The sequence below is a fragment of the Chanodichthys erythropterus genome, chromosome 22 (assembly GCF_024489055.1).
Source record: "Chanodichthys erythropterus isolate Z2021 chromosome 22, ASM2448905v1, whole genome shotgun sequence".
Lineage (NCBI taxonomy): Eukaryota > Metazoa > Chordata > Actinopteri > Cypriniformes > Xenocyprididae > Chanodichthys > Chanodichthys erythropterus.
Genome location: NC_090242.1, coordinates 24,307,366 through 24,328,195, shown reverse-complemented (window position 1 = coordinate 24,328,195; position 20,830 = coordinate 24,307,366). Strand labels below are relative to the sequence as shown.

Sequence of the window (20,830 nt, the reverse complement as noted above, 5' to 3'; positions counted from 1 at the left end):
GTGGTACTGGTGGGTTTCCATGGGAAATTCGAGCATGCAGTCGTTTGTCTTTGCGTCATTACATCACATCTGTTTACATAAAGAAGGAGTCCCAGCATGCTGCTGGTAGCGGATCATTTATAGCCTTTTTTGTCACAGCAGCCGCAATAATTAAACTTAACATTTTGATGGCGGATTATAATCCAGAAAGGTCCAAATGACAGTCATCAGTGACAACTGGAGATTCACCCATAGTCAAAAGCAAAAGACTTCGGACTGTGGAGTGGCTACAGAAATTGAAATCTACTGGTAACGTAAATACACACTAAATACACAGTAACGCAACATTGATTTTGTTAACATTAACAATTTGAGAACAAAGTATAACAATAATAATCATTTGTATGGTTTGACGTGGTCTGAGCTAAGCGATCGTTAGATTTAATCACCACTGGCAGCGATTTATTGTGATTGTGATGACTTTTTTTCTCAGTTGGTCAGAACAAAAGTGTCAGACATGTTACTTACATGTTCAGATGACATTTTCTGGTGAAAATTCTTATTTTGGTCATACTTCAAGATGTAGAATCTGTGATTCTGAAGCACAGTATCCCCACCGATGTGGTGATTGACAGCAAACATTAAATTCATCCGTGCCGACGCACAACCCACGTAAAGATGAAAATTCTGCAAATAACTGCATTTGCAGGTTTCAAACAGAGATGGCGACAAAGAGGCAAAACTTACGTATTGCAGCTTTAATCAGTTTTTTATTATTATTATTATATTTTGTATTAAACATTTACTATATATTATATATTTGTAATAGGTGGTCTGACTCTCTTAATACTCTTTAAATTCCTCCTTTGCAGTGCTGAATCTGTGTGGGGAGAATACAACTCCAGCACAGAGATCACAGCACCACTGGAGATCCTCTATTTTTTCTGTGATCGTAGAGCAGATTTACACTTCACTGCAGGTTATCACTAATCCTTTGGATTTCAGATTAAACTTCTTGCAATGTTGGATATGGGAAGCACAAAACTCTTATTGAAATCCAAATGGCAAATCCCAAACACTAAATGTTTTATATAGTACATGACTCTCAAATTATTTAAAGGGGTCACGAACTGCATTGTTTTATTGTTTTATAATGTTCGGGGACATTATGGGACTGGGGATGCACTTATAATGCTTTTTACATAAAAAATAGTTTAGAAATAAAATATTTTATTTATAATTTAGAAATAAAAGGCATTTTTTCTACCCTGATTTTAGCTCTTTTATTTGAACGCTCTGTTTTAAGAGGTATGTCTGTTTCTGTCAGACTTCAGTGTAAACGCCCACTGCTGTGATTGGCTAACATCTTTGCATTTGAAATAGCCAAGTATTACTCTCTCGAAAACGTTTAGCACTTTTTTACTATTACAGCTCTCAAGGATAACTAATCATGAAAAGTGTTGCATTACATTTAGATCTTTGGCATTATATTTAGATACTGCAACTCATTTAGTCATTGCAACTCAATTTCTGCAAACTAACAAATGCTTTCATTGTAACTAACAGTGCAAACGCATTGTAACTAAGCGATTCATTGAATATAACTGGAGTTTTGGCGCATGTCCAGAACTCAGTCACTGATAAACATGCGCTGTTTGATAGACAGCACCAGCGATTGTAAAGGGAGCGTTCTTTGATCGCTTTCTTTATATAATGTAATCACCGTTTAAATAACAGATTATTTTTATCCTACTAAAAGAAACAATGTGAAGTTGCTTGTTTAGTCACTGGTCTGATTTACTGACACATAGACAAAGAACACATGAATCATTACATATCAGATCAGGCATTAGATTTAACACAGTTACTTACATGTTGTTGCATTACTGTCGAGTCCATATCGTAAAAGTCTGTTTGCAAATCCTGCGCCGAAATGAGATTGATTTACCAAAGAACCCAGAGTGAAATCGCGATAATAAATGAATAATGCTTAACTGAGACATTCACATCGGCTTTTTCTCAATATGCGTTCTTAAGCGATCTTGCGTCCTTGTGTTCTTGCTTTACGTCATCATCAACCGTCAAAGTTCAGTTCCAATACTCAAGAACGCAAATACAGAGGACGCATGAAAGTACACGGATGTGTTCTTGATATCGAGGATGCATCGAATGCAGATTTGAGAGAATCGAACCTTTAAAAATCCCAGAAGACTCTGCGGGTGGTCGATGTACGGAAGCCTGCAAGCTTCACTCTAAAAAATGCTGGGTTAAATATGGACAAACCCAGGGATTAGGTTGTTTTCACCCAGCCATTTTTTTCAACCAATTTTGAATTTATTTTATTTCCAGCAAAATCGTAATATAGTAAAAGGCATGTTTTTGCTCACCCCCAAATAGGGGCAAATTTGTGGGGTATTTTAAGCTGAAACTTGACCAGACCAGAGACTTATATTACATCTTGTGAAAGAGGGCATAATAGGTGCTCTTTAACCCAACCTGGGTTGTTTTTAACCCAGCATTTTTTAGAGTGTTTAAAGTTCTCGTTCTAGTTCTCACTTATGAGATTCTCGCTACAAGCTCGCAAATACGTGACGGCTCTTGAAAGTAAACATCTGTTTTGCTTAATTTTAATAAAGTGATAACCTGAAGAAAGCCTGCAGTATTTTTATTGGCATATAAAAAAAGAATCTTAACATTGCATAGGTAACACAAAGGCTAATCATTTTCATAAATACATGCGGTAAAATAAAAATATATAAAATTATATGAAAACATTGTCTATAATAATATGAAAGAAATCTTTTAATCGGTTATGACATTTGTTTGTGATGTTATGTTGTATTTATTGTGCATTAGCCGCTACTTATGCTGGGACGGTCAGTTGTTGAGCAACAAGATCGATCAATTCTCACAAGGATGTGTTCTGTGTCCTCGCGTCCTTCTGAGTTCATTCTTTTAAGGTCACCTGGCAAGACTGGACTACACGAGAACGTGGAAAAGTCCGTTCTCTGCATTCTTGGAATTGAGAATCAGCCATTGTTGAAAGTAAATAACCATATTCCCAGAATTATGATCCTTTGAAATGTAATGTTTGTTGTATCACTCTTCTCTCCTCGTCATTTCACTAACACACCAGTGGGCGGGGCTAACGTTGCAGTGATGAAGTAGGCATTGATTTCTTCTGCAGAGGCGGGGTTTCATCTATCATAGATAGACACATTCCAGGATCAGTCGTTCAATAGGTCTGGTGTCAATAAAAGCTTTTATTGGACTAACAAGGAAGCTTTCAGTTCTGAAACTTAGGAAAGGATATTCTTATAGTGCAATGACCTCTTGTATATCAAAAGCTCAAGGAAAAGTTGATTTTTCAATTCATGACCCCTTTAAAACCTGAATTAGTCTTTAATTTCTGAAGTCTAATTAGTGTGAGGCTAAAAATCTAGTTACTAAAAATTATTTAATTTTATGATTTTCAGAAGTTAATGTGTAAGTGGTTCTTTTTTTGCAAAATATGCTACTATAGTGCTTATGGGGCGCTGCTATGTGATTGCTAATGCATTCTAAGAGTTTTTAGGAAGTTATGTGGTTGGGATGTTCTGGGTTAATTTTCATCATTTTTGTCAAGTATATATTAATGATGCTTTTATATTTTATGATATACATATTCTTTGATTAACGAGTTCGTTTGCCCATATAATCTTTAGGATATTAGGTTAGATAATTTGGCTTGCTGTCCACTGAGGAGGGGCTCGATGAAGCATCTTCAACTCGAGCTCTGATACACCCCCCAGTGAATAAATATAGGATGTGATTACATAGGGCAAGGTACCTGAAATGAAGGTGGAGTTTGGGGAGGTGGAGGGATGCTGAAACAGCTGAGACTGAAGAGAGGTAAGCAGCTGCTTATATGCTCTGGCTGTTGATTGGAAGATTAGATGGGCTCGCTCCTCCCTAAATTACGTTTAGGAACTTCACTTAGTGGCTGCTTGTCACCCTTGATCTGACACCCCTCACATAATCATATGCTCAGCCACTGCATGTTTTGATTGGACATCATTAGGCCACGCCTCATCAGTATGACTGACAGCTGCGGTTCATCCTATTTTCTGGGGTGTGATGTAGATAGGGAGGACACACCATTTATCTGTGTTTATTTCAGTAATCATCTTGTGGTGATTGTTAAAGTTGCCGTTCTGACGTAGAACCCTTAAAATACATTTTGTGCAAAAATAACAAAACTACGACTTTATTCAGCATTGTCTTCTCTTCTGGAATCCTTTCCATTGAATTGATTCCATTGAATTGATTCCTTTGAATCCTTTCATCTGTCGGCGTTGGTAATGCACTTTTTCGTCGCCGTGGTTGTTTTTGGCGATTAGGACATCCGCGACATTTTGAAGCAACGAAAATACATTTTGGTGCAAAAATAACAAAAACTACGACTTTATACAGCATTGTCTTCTCTTCTGGAATCCTTTCCATTGAATTGATTCCACTGAATTGATTCCTTTGAATCCTTTCATCTGTCGGCGTTGGTAATGCACTTTTTCGTCGCCGTGGTTGTTTTTGGCAATTAGGACATCCGCGACATGCACACTTACGCACCATTTTAAAAAATGTAGCAATACCAAAATACAAACAATGTAGAATAGCTTCAGTACAGCGTGCGTCTCCCTCAGACTGTAAACGTAGCTCTGGCGCACTAGATAACATGTCAGCAGCGTCTTACATCAGCATTGACTGCGGAGTTGTGAACCACACTCCGGAGCAGAAGGGGGCGGTAATGCACCAATAAGCTGGATGCCAACCGTCGTAAAACAGGAAAGAAGAACCGGAGTCGTGAACGCGGATTGACAACAGACCCGGAAGAGAAGACAATGCTGAATAAAGTTGTAGTTTTTGTTATTTTTGCACCAAAATGTATTTTCGATGCTTCAAAATGTTGCGGATGTCCTAATTGCCAAAAACAACCACGGCGACGAAAAAGTGCATTACCAACGCCGACAGATGAAAGGATTCAATGGAATCAATTCAATGGAAAGGATTGCGGAAGAGAATACAATGGTAACTAACCCTCTGATGTCACATGGACTACTTTGATGATGTTTTTATTACCTTTCTGGACATGGACAGTCTACCGTACATACATTTTCAATGGAGGGACAGAAAGCTCTCGGACTAAATCTAAAATATCTTAAACTGTGTTCTGAAGATGAACGGAGGTCTTACGGGTGTGGAACGACATGAGGGTGAGTCATTAATGACATAATTTTCATGTTTGGGTGAACTAACCCTTTAACTAGTCTCTAAGAAGCTAGGAGGTCACGTCCTGGTGACAAGGTGAGAGGTTCGGTTGTCGTAGCATCTCGTCTGTTTCATACTCAGATCCTTATGGCAGGGTCAGAGAAGAGAGCAGGGCGGTTAAATCTATTCCAAATTGACTGTGAGCTAACACTAATCCTGTGGGATTTAATGGGATACCCGCATTAGGAGAGAACGTCTGTTGCTTTGTCTCGGGGCGGTCCAAAAATTGTACTGCATTTCTGCTCTCATGCTTTGACATTGTATGATTGCTGTTGGCAGATGACTCGCTGTGAATACAATCAACCCAAAAAATCCACAGACTCACCAAAACATCTGAGGTTTGAGCATTTGAACATATTAAGGAGGATTAACCTATTTCTTTTAAGTTGCTCATTATTTTTAAAATAACTTTTTGACTTCTAGTTCATTTTATTAGTCACACCTTTTGACTTTTAATTTCAAGAGGGTTTCAAGTGACCTTTATTTTAATGCATCCACAATGTTCGTCTGGAGCCTGAAATACAAAGCAAAAGGATACTGATGTTATTCTGATACTTATTTTCAGACTGAAAGATGAAGTAATTGTCATTTCAAACAGGTTCTAATTGCCTGCTAGACATCATTGTGTTTTATTAAGAGTGTGTATTGTTGGTTTAAAGACTTGTGAGATAAAAGGCTCCTACTTCTTCATGCAGGTGAATTCATCCACAGCGTATAAATTATAGTTAAAAAAAAGCACCATTACAAATCAATCGGCTTATACTATGTGCAGAACTGCAATTTTGATAATGCCATTACAAATCTTCTTTTCCACAAAGCTTGTTAAGCGAATGAAGTCGCGACCTCTTCAGACCCAGATATAGCCACAGAGACAAACAATCCTGCTGCTTATGATGCTTATTCTAATTGTCTCATTATCAGGTCTGTGAGTCAAACTGGCCCTGTAGCAGAGTCACTACAGGGTTGAGTTAGGGAGCTATCCATGGTGCTGCTGCTTGTGGGCCAGGGAGCTGTCCGTGGTCCTGATGGTCTCACAATCGCATGTGGGTGCTGAAAACTCTGCACCGCGAGGCCATATGCTTTAGAAACACTGCAGATGGCATCATGGCATGAGATTAAGACTTTTAAATGATAGCGCGACGGTAGGCGCAGAATTCTAGAACTGGCACAACTGATATTTGCAGCTCTGATTGTCACATTCTGTTGACCTGCTGCATGTTTGTTGGTTTGTTAATGGGAATGGAAAGCTACAGGCAGCAGACAGGCCTGGTTGTTCAGTTTTCTATAGTTGAGGGATGGCTCTTGGTGTGTTGTCATTGGGTGTAAATGAAGCTGACAGCATGCCAGCCTCTCAGGTGCCATAGTGGTTATACTCTTACTAATAATGCTGCCCTTATTACAGTCTGTGTTGCAAGTCTGTGAGAGAATATTTGATAGTTGAACCTCAGCGTTTTTTATTGATTTGCTGACTTTTAGCTATTGAAAATTTCTCTAATTAAAAGCAGCAGACACCGGCAGCTGCTGCGGGATATACATGGAATGGCAGTTTTGCTTCAAGACCCAGATTTTACATTGGACATCAAGTACCAAATTGTTTATTGGATCAGTTTTGACGCTTTAGACAGTTTCACGCTTGTGGCAATGTTGTTATTGTTAACTAAAACTATTTAAAGTGTTTTCATTAATTGAAGTAAAGCTGAAATTAAATACAATTTAAATTTTAGATGAAAAAGATTCATGAAAATTAGAAATGTTGCTCTGGCAACTAATTGAAATAACATAAGTTTAAGATTAAGTACTTTATTTTAATGTTTATTTTAAACATAAAAAACAAAAAAAAAAGACAAACAAACAAAATGACTAAAAGTTAAACTAAACTTAATATGAAAACTGAAATATGCAGATAAAAGCTAAAATATTAATTAATACCATAATATTACTATATAAATAAAATAAATAAATTATAAATAAATATAAATAATACTAAAAAAATTACTTTTTTTGGCTTGTGGATCCCCCTGTAGTCAATAATTTTATACCTTAAAACTCATCTTTGTTATATTTATAATGTTTTTAAACGTTTTCTTTTTTTTTTTTTCAGTGTAAAAAAATTCTTAAAAAAAAATTAGCTTGAATGTAACTCTAAACCCTTGCCTCATTTAATACATGCGGATCAATGAATATGCAAATTAGCCCCGCCTTCACTCACTCACGCCAGCTCAGAGATCCACTCGGTCAATTTACTGAAGTAAACACAACAGTTATATCGCTCTTTACAACATCGGACACATAACGGGAATTAATATGATTAGCCTTTTGCTTGACTACGTTATCAAACAGCTAATAATGTGTTGCTAATGTTACACAAACCATGTTCCTGTTCACCATGTCAGTGTCACACAGCTGCCTTCTAACAATCAGTATCCTTACAAACGCTTTGAACAACTCAGAACGTCAGTGTAAAAAGGCATATAGTTCAACATAACATCGTAATATACTGAATACAACCGCCAAATTGCTAAAAAACACCACATAGACATAAACAACATTTAAAAACTTGATTTTCACCACAAGGGGTCTTTAATGAAATCATCTGATAATTATATACATTATCGCCAATAACTGACAAATGGATATTATAATTCCACGCTGTTTTGTCTAAATAAATAAAACACCAAAAGTTTTGGCATCATGACATACAGTATTATAAATAGATGTTCATTTTGAGATTGAAGAAAATTCTTAAATAGTAGCTGATAATTAATGTGGTACAATATGTTGTGCATTTGACCTTGACTGCATTTGTACAATTAGCCATATGCTATACATCATGAACAATATACACACAAGTTGACACAGAGGAGGACAAAAACCAAGGATTACATGTGTAAGCAGATCAAAGTGTGTAAGGTGATTATATATGTCTGTAATATGAAAAAGAAGAATTAAAGCCTGAAATCTGCATGAGTCATTCTCTCATGCATGTTTGATATCAGTACAGGAGCTGGGGGCCAGTAGTTTCTAGAGCTTTTTGGATCATCTTCCAGATCTCCATCAGCATGAGATAAAGAGGATTTTCACATTATGATTAGCGTTTCAGAATACCGGTCTGGGGGCTGGTCTTGGCTTTTATGTTTGTGCTTAATTAGCTTTGGGTATCACTCCATCTGCCTTTAAACTTCTCAACGGCTCCATTTTGCTGATTTCTTTCATGTTGTAGCAGGTTTCACAGTTGCACCATCATCACATAAACACACAATCAGAACTGAAGAGTGAAATTTTCCCCTGAAGTTCCATTATTACAATTTACAAATCACTGCTTCAAGCTCACTTCTTTGTTAGTGTACTATGATGTGAGCAAGATTGTTTTTTTTTTGTTTCTAAATCACTGTGCATCATATTATCCACTTGATGAATTTTACTATAAATAAAATTACTATAAATAAATAAAGATAAACCCGAATAAAAGCTTGAGTGGTTTATGCAACCGATTCTATATGAGAGTTTCTGCGAAGCTACTTTTTTTTGTAGGTTGCCACATTATTATAATTATGGGGGAAAGGAGAAAAAAAATGGGCTTCATTTTACAATATTTACTGCTATTAAAACTAGAACATAGACAATAATTTACTGTACGTAACAGAGTAAAACATGAAGATCAGTACTTTACTATTTTTTTCACTTGACTTTGACTTCATTTGAACAGCGAATCATTTATTTTAATGAACAAACTGATTCACTAAAAGGAAACCTTGTGTAGATATGAAAACAAAACATTCACTTGCTGTAGCAGTGAGGCAAGCTACTTGACATTTGACATGGAAGGAAGTAACAGAGACAGAGAAACAGGAAGTGAGGGTCAATTCTCATCTTGGGCTAATTGAATCAGTGCTTGTTTCAGCAGGGACAGCAGGGCAGGTTTTAGTCTTGCAAAGAGCAGTGATGCTCTTTATTTTGTTACTATTCTCTCTGGGTTCTGTTGAAACGCCCCCTCGCTTTCAGTATGCTCTTTCAGTCTCTGGTGAGGCTCCCCTCTTCTCAGTATGCATCGGCTTACATGTAATCTGTGTTTGACCAAGAGTGTCTGAGAGATAAGAAAATAGGTTTTGCTCACTGATGGCCTCCATGTGTGACTGGACTTGCAATTTAGTTACATTCACATCAGCATAACCTCCCAAATATGAAAAATGTTCCTTTTGTAGAATAGCACATTTCTGCAGCTATAATTGGCTCTTCGAATTGCCTCTTATCTTCCATCATTAACAAAGAAGCTACATTTGTTTAAGCCATTACAATTAGATGCTCTTGTTCAAGTGTGTTTCTTTTGTTAAAAATTAGAAATGAATCATACAGATGGCTCTGAACACACTAAACACACTCTGCATGATTAATCATTAAAATATCGCAATCTCGATTCAAACACCCATGCAATCTTATTCCTAAATGACAACGATTCAGCTGTCCATGTCTGACAAGCATACGATCAACACCAGAGTATCATTTTTTTCTGTGTTACAATAATACAAATATCCCAGAAGTACTGGGGTAAAAGTTTACATATAGTTCGGATATAAATACTGATGTCTAACATTATGTTTCTACTGATTCACTTTAGTAGATCATGTGACTTTGACAGCAGTTGCTGAATCAAAATCAGCTCATGGTTGTAGTAAGCCACATGACTTATGTGAATCAAGCAAGAACAATCATTAATAACATATTAGATCTCTCAGGAAACAGGAAATAAATCAAACAACAAATCAAAACCAAACAAAGAACCGTGAGAATTGAAGGCTTAAAAACACATGAGAGGCTAATCAACAGAAACAGGTGTGTAAGGAAACTTACTAGTGCTGGGAAAATGGGAACAAAGGAAACAGGTACAGGAATTCAAAGTAAATCAAAACAGAACATACACGTGACATTAGCCCCCCTCCCGGAAGGACTGTCCTTGCACCGTAGAAAACAGTTCAACAGAGGAGGGAGGGAAGGAGGGAGGGAGGGGGTTCAGGTGGAGGACATGGAGCTGGGGATGGATGTAACCAAGGAGAGGCAGGCAGAACAGTTCATGTGGGAGGGAGGGAGGCAGGGAGCAGACGATGGATAGAGGAGACAACTGAGAACCTTGAGCACAGCCAGGGTGATAACCTATGGCAGAACCGATGGTGGGTGGAGCCAGGGTAGTTAAAGACACAGGCAGAGCAGAAAAGACACATAGACTGGGCGAGACACTAGGTCCTGGAGGTCAAGGTGGAGCCATGGTGGTTAGCAGCCGAGGTAGTACAAGGGTGCCGGAGGACTGAGGTGGAGCCAGTGAGACTGAGGACCATGGGGGAGCTGAAGGGATGGCAGAGCACGATGGTGGCGAAGGGGTGGAGGGAATAACGGGAAGGGTGGGAAGGCGCTGGCAGAGGCAGAGTGATGACTGACCAAGAAGGAGTTGGAGGAATGAAGGACCCCGGTGGAGCTGTAAGGATGATGCTCCCAGGTGGAGTTGTAGGGTGCCGGAGGACTGAGGTGGAGCCGGTGGGATTGAGGACCATGGGGGAGCTGAAGGGAAGGCGGAGCCCGATGATGGTGAAGGGGTGGAGGGAATAACGGGAAGGGCGGGAAGTCGCTGGCAGAGGCAGAGTGACGACTGACCAAGGAGGATTTGGAGGAATGAAGGACCCCGGTGGAGCTGTAAGGATGATGCTCCCAGGTGGAGTTGAAGGAAGAAATAGCCAAGGTCGACCGGCCAAGGTGTAGTGATGGGCTCAGCGGCCCGAGGTGGAGACAGGGGATCCAAATACATGGAAGGCCTGAGGCTGATACGTGCAGCAGAGTGGAGTTAACAGAGGAGAAGATGAGCGAGGGACTGATGGGAGCCAGCAGAGGCAGGGCTGAATAACTGGCTGGTTTAGGTAGAGGAAGTGGGAGAGGGAAGCCGTGTGAGACCATCACAGATGAAGAAGACTTGGAGCTTGGCGGGACCAGTGGTGATTTAAAAGAATTTCCTCTTTTAAATCCTCGAATAAATTTACAGAGGCTAGACTCAGCGGTGGGAGTATAGGTGGGACTCTAATCCATTCCCTCGAACTCCTTGAGGACACCTACTGGCACGGATGATGATTAATTAATTAGTTCACATTGTGGCTTGTTTTGGGCAAGAATTGTACAGCTGGTGTGGTTCACACATATTTGCATGAGTGTAAACAGGCCATGTGATCTGATGAGGTGTAATCCAGTGAGCAGTATTCACACAGATGCTTGGCTCAGTACAGGATCCTGAGAGGAAGATGAGCAGGATGAAGATGTTCCTGTGGGACGAGCTCCACGCAGCCTCCTCTCACCATGCTTGTCCTGCCAATTAGCTCTTACTGGTGCAATGCGTGTGTTGTTAGTGTGTGTGTGTGTGCTAAAACATCTGCCTGTGTGGCCGGTGTAACCACAGAGCCTTATTATAGCTGAATTCTTCTCACAATCTGTGCCTGTGATAAGAGCTTGTGATTTTATCACCGGCTGCCGGCTGACACACGCGCTCATTGCAAAAGAGATGATGTCATCCTGCCTCAAAGGCTTGGAAATATCGGAGGGATTATTATGCAGTGTCAAAGACAAAATGTGTGTGTGCGCACAGAAAGTGAGCAGGTGATCGTTTGGCAAATTCAACAGCTCTATTCCAGGACTCTCACTGTTTGCCTGTGAGTTAGCACAGTAAATAATTTATGTAAATAATTTACCATTAATTTTCTATAACTGTTATGTTCTACTTTATGCTGATGACACTGTTGTATCTAAATCTGAATTTCTACAGATTCAACTATCCCTTCAGTCTGATTTTAATATTTTACAAGATAATAAATTAGAGCTTTATAAAACTAAGTCTTTAATTATGATTTTTTTGTTCCAGACAGAAACTTTAATCCAAAACTGGTTCTTGTGCTGTATCAAGTAAAGACGGTACTCCTCTGCATAAAGTTGATACTATTAAATATCTTGATGTTTGGCTTGATTCTGAACTTTCAATTAAATCACATATTAATCATGTTTTACCTTTTTCAATTCAGTTTTGTTTTGTTGTTGATGTGATTGTGTTACACTGTATGTTTGGACCCCCTTGAAAATGAGATGGTACATCTCAAGGGGTTAATCATGATAAATAAATTGAGTTGAGACACAAGACACAAACCTGTGTAATTGGGTTCAGTTAAAGGCCCTTGTGTACTTCTGTTATGGTGCACAGCTAAGCACAACCTGTTGAAAGACCAGCAGGACTGTGAACTACCACATCCTGATTGTGTTAATACTAGGGGTGTGACGAGACCGGTATCTCACGAGACGAGACGAGACTCGAGACTGAGTTCACGAGACGAGACAGGACAAGATTTTTACACACTATTTTTAAGAAATCCTCAATGGTGAAATCATGACTAGAAAAAATATTCTGCAGGTGTCTTTAAAATGTTTTAACTAATCATCTCGTAATGAATGTCATTTCAGTTCTACTTTCTGAGTATGAATTATCATATGCAGTAAAAGACAACAATACTCAAGTACTGTAAAAGGTTTTACCACAAACTCAACTGACTGACTTCTGTATGATTTCAGTCTCTTCAGACCTTGCTGTATATGTTTTATGAGCTTCTACCACTTTTGACCTCCTAACTGAACTCCTTTCCACAAACTGATCATAGAAATAAAAACAGTATAAATAAAAATGTTAACACTTTACAATAAGGTCTCATTTATTAACATTAATGTATTAACCAACATCAACTAACAATGAGCAATATATATTTGCTACAGTATTTATTAATCTTTGTTTATGTTAGTTAATAAAAATAGTCATTCATTGTTAGTTCATAGTTTACAGTGCATTAACTAATGTTAACAAATGAAACCTTATTGTTTGTGCTTAATAAGATTAAGAGAAAACTGTTATTCGTTTTCATGGTAACAATTTACAATAAGTGCAACCATAATCACACTCTCTCAATATTCAAAGTGCAAATAAGACCACATTTTTCTTTGATACAGAGCTGAGAGATGGTTACAACTGCACTGCCCAGCCTAAAATAGCGTTCATATTGAGAGATATCTGTATTCATCAGGGAGCCGCTTTCAAAATGCGGGGTATTGAGGTCGCGTTTGAATGCGCGCTCCTGTTTACTTTCACTTTTAGCGATCACGCGTAACTCTGTACGTTAAATATGGAGGTGCGGCGTCCGTTATCCAACTGAATTAAATGTTTTTTATTTAAATACAAAGCAAAACAACAGTGGAGGCGTAATGTAAACGTAGCGGTGGCATATTCTTTCCTAATCATCCTAACACTCTGTCATGGCAACATCACGAGACTACTTTTCGCCTCGACGAGAAATCTCGTCACAGTTTAGTCTCGCGAGATCTTGTGACACGAGATCTCGTCACACCCCAGTTAATACTAATGATTGTGTTAAGAATGTATATTATCGTAAACAGCAGACATTACCACACGGTTTACTGATCTACTGATCTGAAGTTTGGTGACATGTTACTGATCTGAAGTTTGGGGTCAGCAATTTTTTTTTTCAGCAAGGATATGTTAAATTGATCAAACATTAAAAATGTAAAAGTAAAAATAATTTTATGTTGGTGTTACTTCCGTTGAGCTGTAAACAATCAGTGAAAGTTTCGCTTTATGAATGCAATAATTGTTTTTTTTTTTGTTTTTTTTTAACCGGGTACAATTAGATGACATTATTCTACTCATTCTACCATCGAACATTAAAAGGACATTCTTTTCCATAACAATAATGGACCGGTTAAATATCACTTTAGTAATATGTATCTGTATTATGATACGTTGCCTTAATCAAAAATTTTATAATCTTAAAGCTGCAGTCCGTAATTTTTTTTGGTTAAAATGATCCAAAATCAATTTTTGAGCAAGTACATAACCACCCAGTGTTACTATCTCCTTACCTCCTTACTTTCTCCTTACCTTAGCCCGATTCAAAACAGTAAGCTTGTAATAATGTGTTCTAATCCGAGTGGTACTGGTAGGTTTCTGCAGGAAATTTGAGCATGCCGCCGTTCGTCTTTGCGTCACATCTGTTGACATTAATAAGGAGTCCCAGCTAGTAGGCTATATGGCATGTGAGGATGCTGCAGATGGTGGATCATTTATAGCCTTTTCTCACAGCAGTTGCAATAATTAAACTTATCATTTTGATGGCGGATTGTATGGTATGACAAATTAACGTTAGAGATTAGACTGCACAGAAATGACACACTAAATATACATAGCCACGCAATGCTGATGTTTTTAAATGACAATTTGAGAACAAAGTATAACAATAATAATAATTTGCACAGTGTGATGTGATCTGAGCTAAGCGATCATTAGATTTAATCACCATCGCAATTTATTGTAAATACTTTTTTTTCAGTTCGTCAGAACAGAAGTGGAGGATTTGTTACTTATTTGTTCAGATGACATTTTCCGGTGAAAATTCTTATTTTGGTCATACTTCCTAGACTACAAGCTGCGATTCTGAAGTACAGTATCTACACCGGTGTGGTGACTGACAGCAAACTTTAGATTTAATGCAAATAAGTGCAATTGCAGGTTTCAAACAGAGATGGCGACAAAGAGGCAAAACTTACGGACTGCAGCTTTAAACATATTGTGAATATTCACTAAATCACAAAGTACTAATTGGAGCAGGGCACTTCAATCTGGTGAGACATATTTTCTGTGATTTGTATACACAGCAGGTGTCGGGCAGTTGCTCTCCCTCCATTTGGCGTGCTGTGGCAGGCATTTAGCTAATGTCAAGTGGATTTGCCTGGATGTTTTGCCACTAATGGAAATGTAGATTGAAAAGCAAAGGCAAACTTAGATGTTATCAATTAGCTGCTTTCAAAAACTCTGAAACATGAGACAACAAACAGATGAGGTTGTTTTCCATATAAGACACACATTCTCCTTATCAGCCTGTAGTGTGCCTGTGTCTGTGTCAGCATTTCTTTTGTGTGTGTGTGTGTGTGTGTGTGTGTGTTTGTATGTGATTATGTTTAATCACCATCACAGGTCAGCAGTGTGTCAGAGTGTTTACGGCAGTAAATGGAGAATCGGAGCAGATGGAGGCATGTTTTGCACAGATGTCTTAGTGGCTGGCCTCAGATATGTTGCCTTCAGCACTCTGGTCATGTGCCACCAGATCTTGGGGGTTCCTTTAAAAAACTGCAAACTTTAAGTTTTAATTAATAAACATTTTTAAAAAGGTATGCAAATTAGTGTTATAATCAGATCAATCCAAATCAAGAATGCTGAATCAAGGTTATATTCCCTGTAGTTTTACAGACAGTCAGGTCTTACTGACATTTAGAGTCATGTATAATAGATGCTCAGCTTGAGAAGGGTTCAGACCAGTTCTTTGTCAGGTGCAGAGACATTGCCAAACCCATATCTTCTGTGTTCCTGGAAAGTAAGATGTTCCTGTAATCTATGTGGTAAAATGTGACCCTCTTGTCACAGTGCTGTCTTAAATATTTGAACACATTTGAGACAAAACAATTTCTCCCTAGTGTTCCTTTGTCATCCTCTGCTCCTAAGTGTCTGTCTTTGTGCCCAGAAATAATCAAGTAACCACCACATTAAATAATAGACAAACAATAATCTTAACTTTGGAGATACAGTAAGAAATATGAACAATTATGCAATAGGTCACTAATATTTTGATAATTCAGAGTGAAATGCAGATCATGCAGCACAACATAATTCACCCTTGAGTGTTACAAAACTATAAAACCCATTTCAAGTTATCACACACAGGAGATGCATTGAGCCACATGCTGTAATCAGACAATCTCACACATGAACATGAATGTTTCTTATGAGATTGTTTATATTTTTAATTCATATTTATGTCTCCCGATATCCCTGTTTTCTGCAGAAAATGCCCTTCAAGTTTATCTAAGAGGCATTAAGTTAATAATAATATATATAACTAATTAATATGTGTGACCCTTGACCACAAAACCAGTCATAAGTAGCACGGGTATATTTGTAGCAATAGCCAACAATATATTGTATGGGTCAAAATTATCAATTTTCTTTTATGCCAAAAATCATTAGGATATTAAGGAAAGATCATGTTCCATGAAGATATTTTGTAAATTTCCTACCATAAATATATCAAACATTTATTTTTATGAGTGGATATGCAGTGCTAAGTACTTCATTTGCACAAATTTAAAGGTGTTTTCTCAATATTTAGCTTTTTTTTGCACCCTCAGATTTTCAAATTGTTGTATCTCAGCCAGAATAGCAAACTGTACATTAAAGGAAAGGAAAAAAAAAATTCAAAAAAGTAACCCTTATGACTGGTTTTGTGGTCACATTTATGCAAAGTAATTTTTGTGTTGTAAATGGTTACAAATTAATTAAAATGGTTACAAAATAATTAAAAACTTTGGGTTAGTTAGTTAGTTAGTTAGTCTCAATTCACCCACCGTTGGCAGGAGTGGTAAAGAGTTAACTTTGAACATTTCATATTAAAGAGTTACCTAAACTGTGAAGAACTGTTGAACTGTTCCTGATCCGGCCTTTGGTTCTGTGCCCTGTCCAACCCATTAAGTTCTGTCATGAAAATCTAGATGGCGCAGGCTGTACTTAGCTCAGCCTTCTTGCAATCACATCCTTCTCTGTAGGGCACAGCAGATTGGTTCCTGCTATATCAGTAGCCAATGAGCTTGCATGCTCAACATTTAAATACTTGGTTAGCATTTGCTGTAGCAGTGCAGTGCACTTTCAGAAACCCTCCACCTTCCCCAGCTCCACCTGTATAGATCTGCTATGGGTAGAAACAGCAGCGTAGCAGACCTGTTCTACCAAGACCAAACATATCAACATTGTCACACTCATTACCATACCAAACACTCTGAAATCTGTCATGAATATTTATATACACATACAGGTGCTGGTCATATAATTAGAATATCATCAAAAAGTTGATTTATTTCACTAATTCCAGTCAAAAAGTGAAACTTGTATATTATATTCATTCATTACACACAGACTGATATATTTCAAATGTTTATTTCTTTTAATTTTGATGATTATAAGTGACAACTAAGGAAAATCCCAAATTCAGTATCTCAGAAAATTAGAATATTGTGAAAAGGTTCAATATTGAAGACACCTGGTGCCATCAACGTATTAACTCAAAATAACTGCAAAGGCCTTCAAATGGTCTCTCAGTCTAGTTCTGTAGGCTACACAATCATGGGGAAGACTGCTGACTTGACAGTTGTCCAAAAGACGACCACTGACACCTTGCACAAGGAGGCCAAGACACAAAAGGTCATTGTTAAAGAGGCTGGCTGTTCACAGAGCTCTGTGTCCAAGCACATTAATAGAGAGGCGAAGGGAAGGAAAAGATGTGGTAGAAAAAAATTGCACAAGCAAAAAGGAATAATCGCACCCTGGAGAGGATTGTGAAACAAAACCCATTCAAAAATGTGGGGGAGATTCACAAAGAGTGGACTGCAGCTGGAGTCAGTGCTTCAAGAACCACTACGCACAGACGTATGCAAGACATTGGTTTCAGCTGTCGCATTCCTTGTGTCAAGCCACTCTTGAACAACAGACAGTGTCAGAATCGTCTCGCCTGGGCTAAAGTCAAAAAGGACTGGACTGCTGCTGAGCCCAAAGTTATGTTCTCTGATGAAAGTAAATTTTGCATTTCCTTTGGAAATCAGGGTCCCAGAGTCTGGAGGAAGAGAGGAGAGGCACACAATCCATGTTGCTTGAGGTCCCGTGTAAAGTTTCCACAGTCAGTGATGGTTTGGGGTGCCATGTCATCTGCTGGTGTTGGTCCACTGTGTTTTCTGAGGTCCAAGGTCAACACAGCCGTATAACAGGAAGTTTTAGAGCACTTCATGCTTCCTGCTGCTGACCAACTTTATGGAGATGCAATAGTGAAATAGTGAAATATCTGAAACGCTTCCAATACTCATTTTCTGCTGAGTAGACACGATACCAGCTGTGCTTTCTTGCTCTCTCATCTCTCCGACAGCGAGTTGACACACAATCCCGCCTCCCCTCACTCCCTCATTTCATTTGCTATGGATAAATATTGTTGGTTTTACAGAACTTGAATTTCGGTGTGGGATTGTGCGTATTGCACATTATTTTACACATTCCTGCAGATTTTATGCTAACACTCAAATTGCGCGCACATAAATCCTCCTCAGTACTAACAGTATAATGGATCTGTGCGTCAGGTCTTAAAGTGACAGCATATATACTGTATGTATATATAATATGTATATTTATATACTGTACATATATATCCAGGCACACCCCTCCCCCAGCCTGATTTTAATTAAAGTAAATAAAATTTCTACAAAAATCAAAGCTTGGAGAGAATTGGCTGTGGTGGAGATGCAGAATTATTAACAATGAGAGAGATGCCAGGCAGAGAGCTCATGTACTGTATACTAAGAGCTCATAAATGACCACATATGTATGCAGGAGGCAGATCCATGGTCAGGAGTCCCTCTTATTCAAAGGAATACGAGCTAACTGCTCCAATGGCCTTCTGAACTCTTATGGCTCCCATTAGTGATGAAGCATGAGTCATGCTTTAGCAGGGTCTGTAGAAGACACGTATATCATAGGATATAATATTGTTATGAATGAGCCTGCCTTATTATCACCTGGCTGGCTTATTTATTTCAGGCGAAAATGGAGAACAAATACAGAATTTTCATATAATTTCTCTGTGTTACAGCTCCCCCAACATTCACGGACACGCCACCGCAGTATGTGGAGGCCAAAGAGGGGGGCAGCATCACTCTGAGCTGTACGGCCTTCGGCAATCCCAAACCTTCAGTCAGCTGGCTCAGGGAGGGAGAGCCCGTACAGGACAGCAACAAGTACAAGGTGAGCAAGCACATCTCTTATATATGTATATTAACTTTGGTCATGAAATCGAGGGTATATTTTATAATGTGTAGTATAGTTTCTTGTGCCAGCAGTTATTTATTTATTTTTCACCCTCTCTCTGACCCTTTGTTATGAGTGGCTTATGCTGTCATTCATCTGGGCGGGCAAGTTGCTTAATACTAAAATATGTGTCATATGCTGTGTTGCCATGTCTCCTTAGGTTTTGAGTTCTGAGGGTTTTTTTCATAAAATCACTTATAAATGTATAAAAAATGCCATTTAAAGAGCATAATTTCCAGAGTATTTGTGTAAGACGTTTAAATTTCTTTGGCAAATGTTTGTGTCAGTGTGAAAATCATGATATACTGTAGTGTATTTTAGTATGTGACAGCCCTAGTGTTGTGATTACCTGAAGAGTGCCTGTGGAGTTTGATTGATATCCTTCTCTGCACAAATACAGGATTGAAGTTTCCACAGTGAGAGCTCAGGATATTTGATGACGGTGGAAATTACAGGTCATAGGCACTTTGTCATCTCTTTTCCACTGTTTTTATTTCTTGCTCACTTTCCATCTTCAAACTATATTATACTATAGTCATGGCCCCAAATCCAGCCCTCCATAAGGTTATCAGTGGCCCGTCATCACGGTTAAATTGCTGCTTCTGTGTCTAAAATGCAAACAAGTGACATGCATTAAAAGTGCCACAACACTCAAGTGCAGTTTAGTTTTTTTTGTTGAATTACATTTTTTTATTAATTCGCAATTTATTATTCATTTTAATAACCAGAATATGTGAACACTGTCATCACTAATCTCTGACATTGACTAGAAAATAAATATTTTGTTTCTAGTTCATTCAGTTCAAAAGTTAATAGCTGAAATATACACTACCATTCAAAAGTTTTGGGTCAGTAGTTTCTTCTAATAAATTAATCTTTTTTTTTTTAAAGAAATCTGAATAAAATTTATTCAGAAAGAATTCATTAAGTTTATCAAAAGTGCCAAAAAAGACATTTATAATGATAAAAAGATTTATTTTTCAAATAAATGCTGTTTTTTGGCATTTCTATTCATCAAAGAATCCTGAAAACATGTATCATGGTTTCCACAAAAAATGTTTTTAACATGGATATTAACAAGAAATGTTTCTTGAACACCAAATCAGCATATTAGAATGATTTCTGAAGGATCATGTGACACTGGAGAAGCTGAGAGATGCTGAAAATTCAGCTTTGCCATCACAGGAATAAATTACATTTTAAAAGATATTAAAAAAGAACAGTCATTTAAAATTGTAATAATATTGTAATATTTGTTTGATCAAATAAATGCATTAACACCCCCAATCACTCGCTGAGCGCCACAGCAAACATGGCTGCCCACTGCTCTGGGTGTGTGTTCAGTACTCACTGCTGTGTGTGTGTGCATTAGGATGGGTGAAATGCAGAGCACAAATTCCGAGTATGGGACAGCATACTTGGCTACACATCATGTAACTTTCACTTTTAATTAATCTGCCTCAGCCTTGTCATATTCCCTAGTCGTTTAGCACTAGCCCTCTGTCCATCTCAGTGCTCGTAACTGTGCTCATTTTAACTAATGTCATGGAGGTGTCCCTTGGGCCTCTT

The 20,830-nt window shown here is 38.1% G+C and overlaps 1 protein-coding gene across 2 annotated transcripts in view; it reads left to right on the top strand.

Moving 5' to 3' along the window:
• The window catches only part of igsf9bb (immunoglobulin superfamily, member 9Bb), a 145,117-nt gene that overhangs the window by 42,610 nt on the left and 81,677 nt on the right, over nucleotides 1-20,830 (top strand). For both annotated transcript variants that reach the window (XM_067376561.1, XM_067376560.1), the window contains exon 4: nucleotides 19,047-19,198. In XM_067376561.1, coding sequence (XP_067232662.1) covers nucleotides 19,047-19,198 — 152 coding nt within the window. The remainder of the gene's footprint in view (nucleotides 1-19,046; nucleotides 19,199-20,830) is intronic.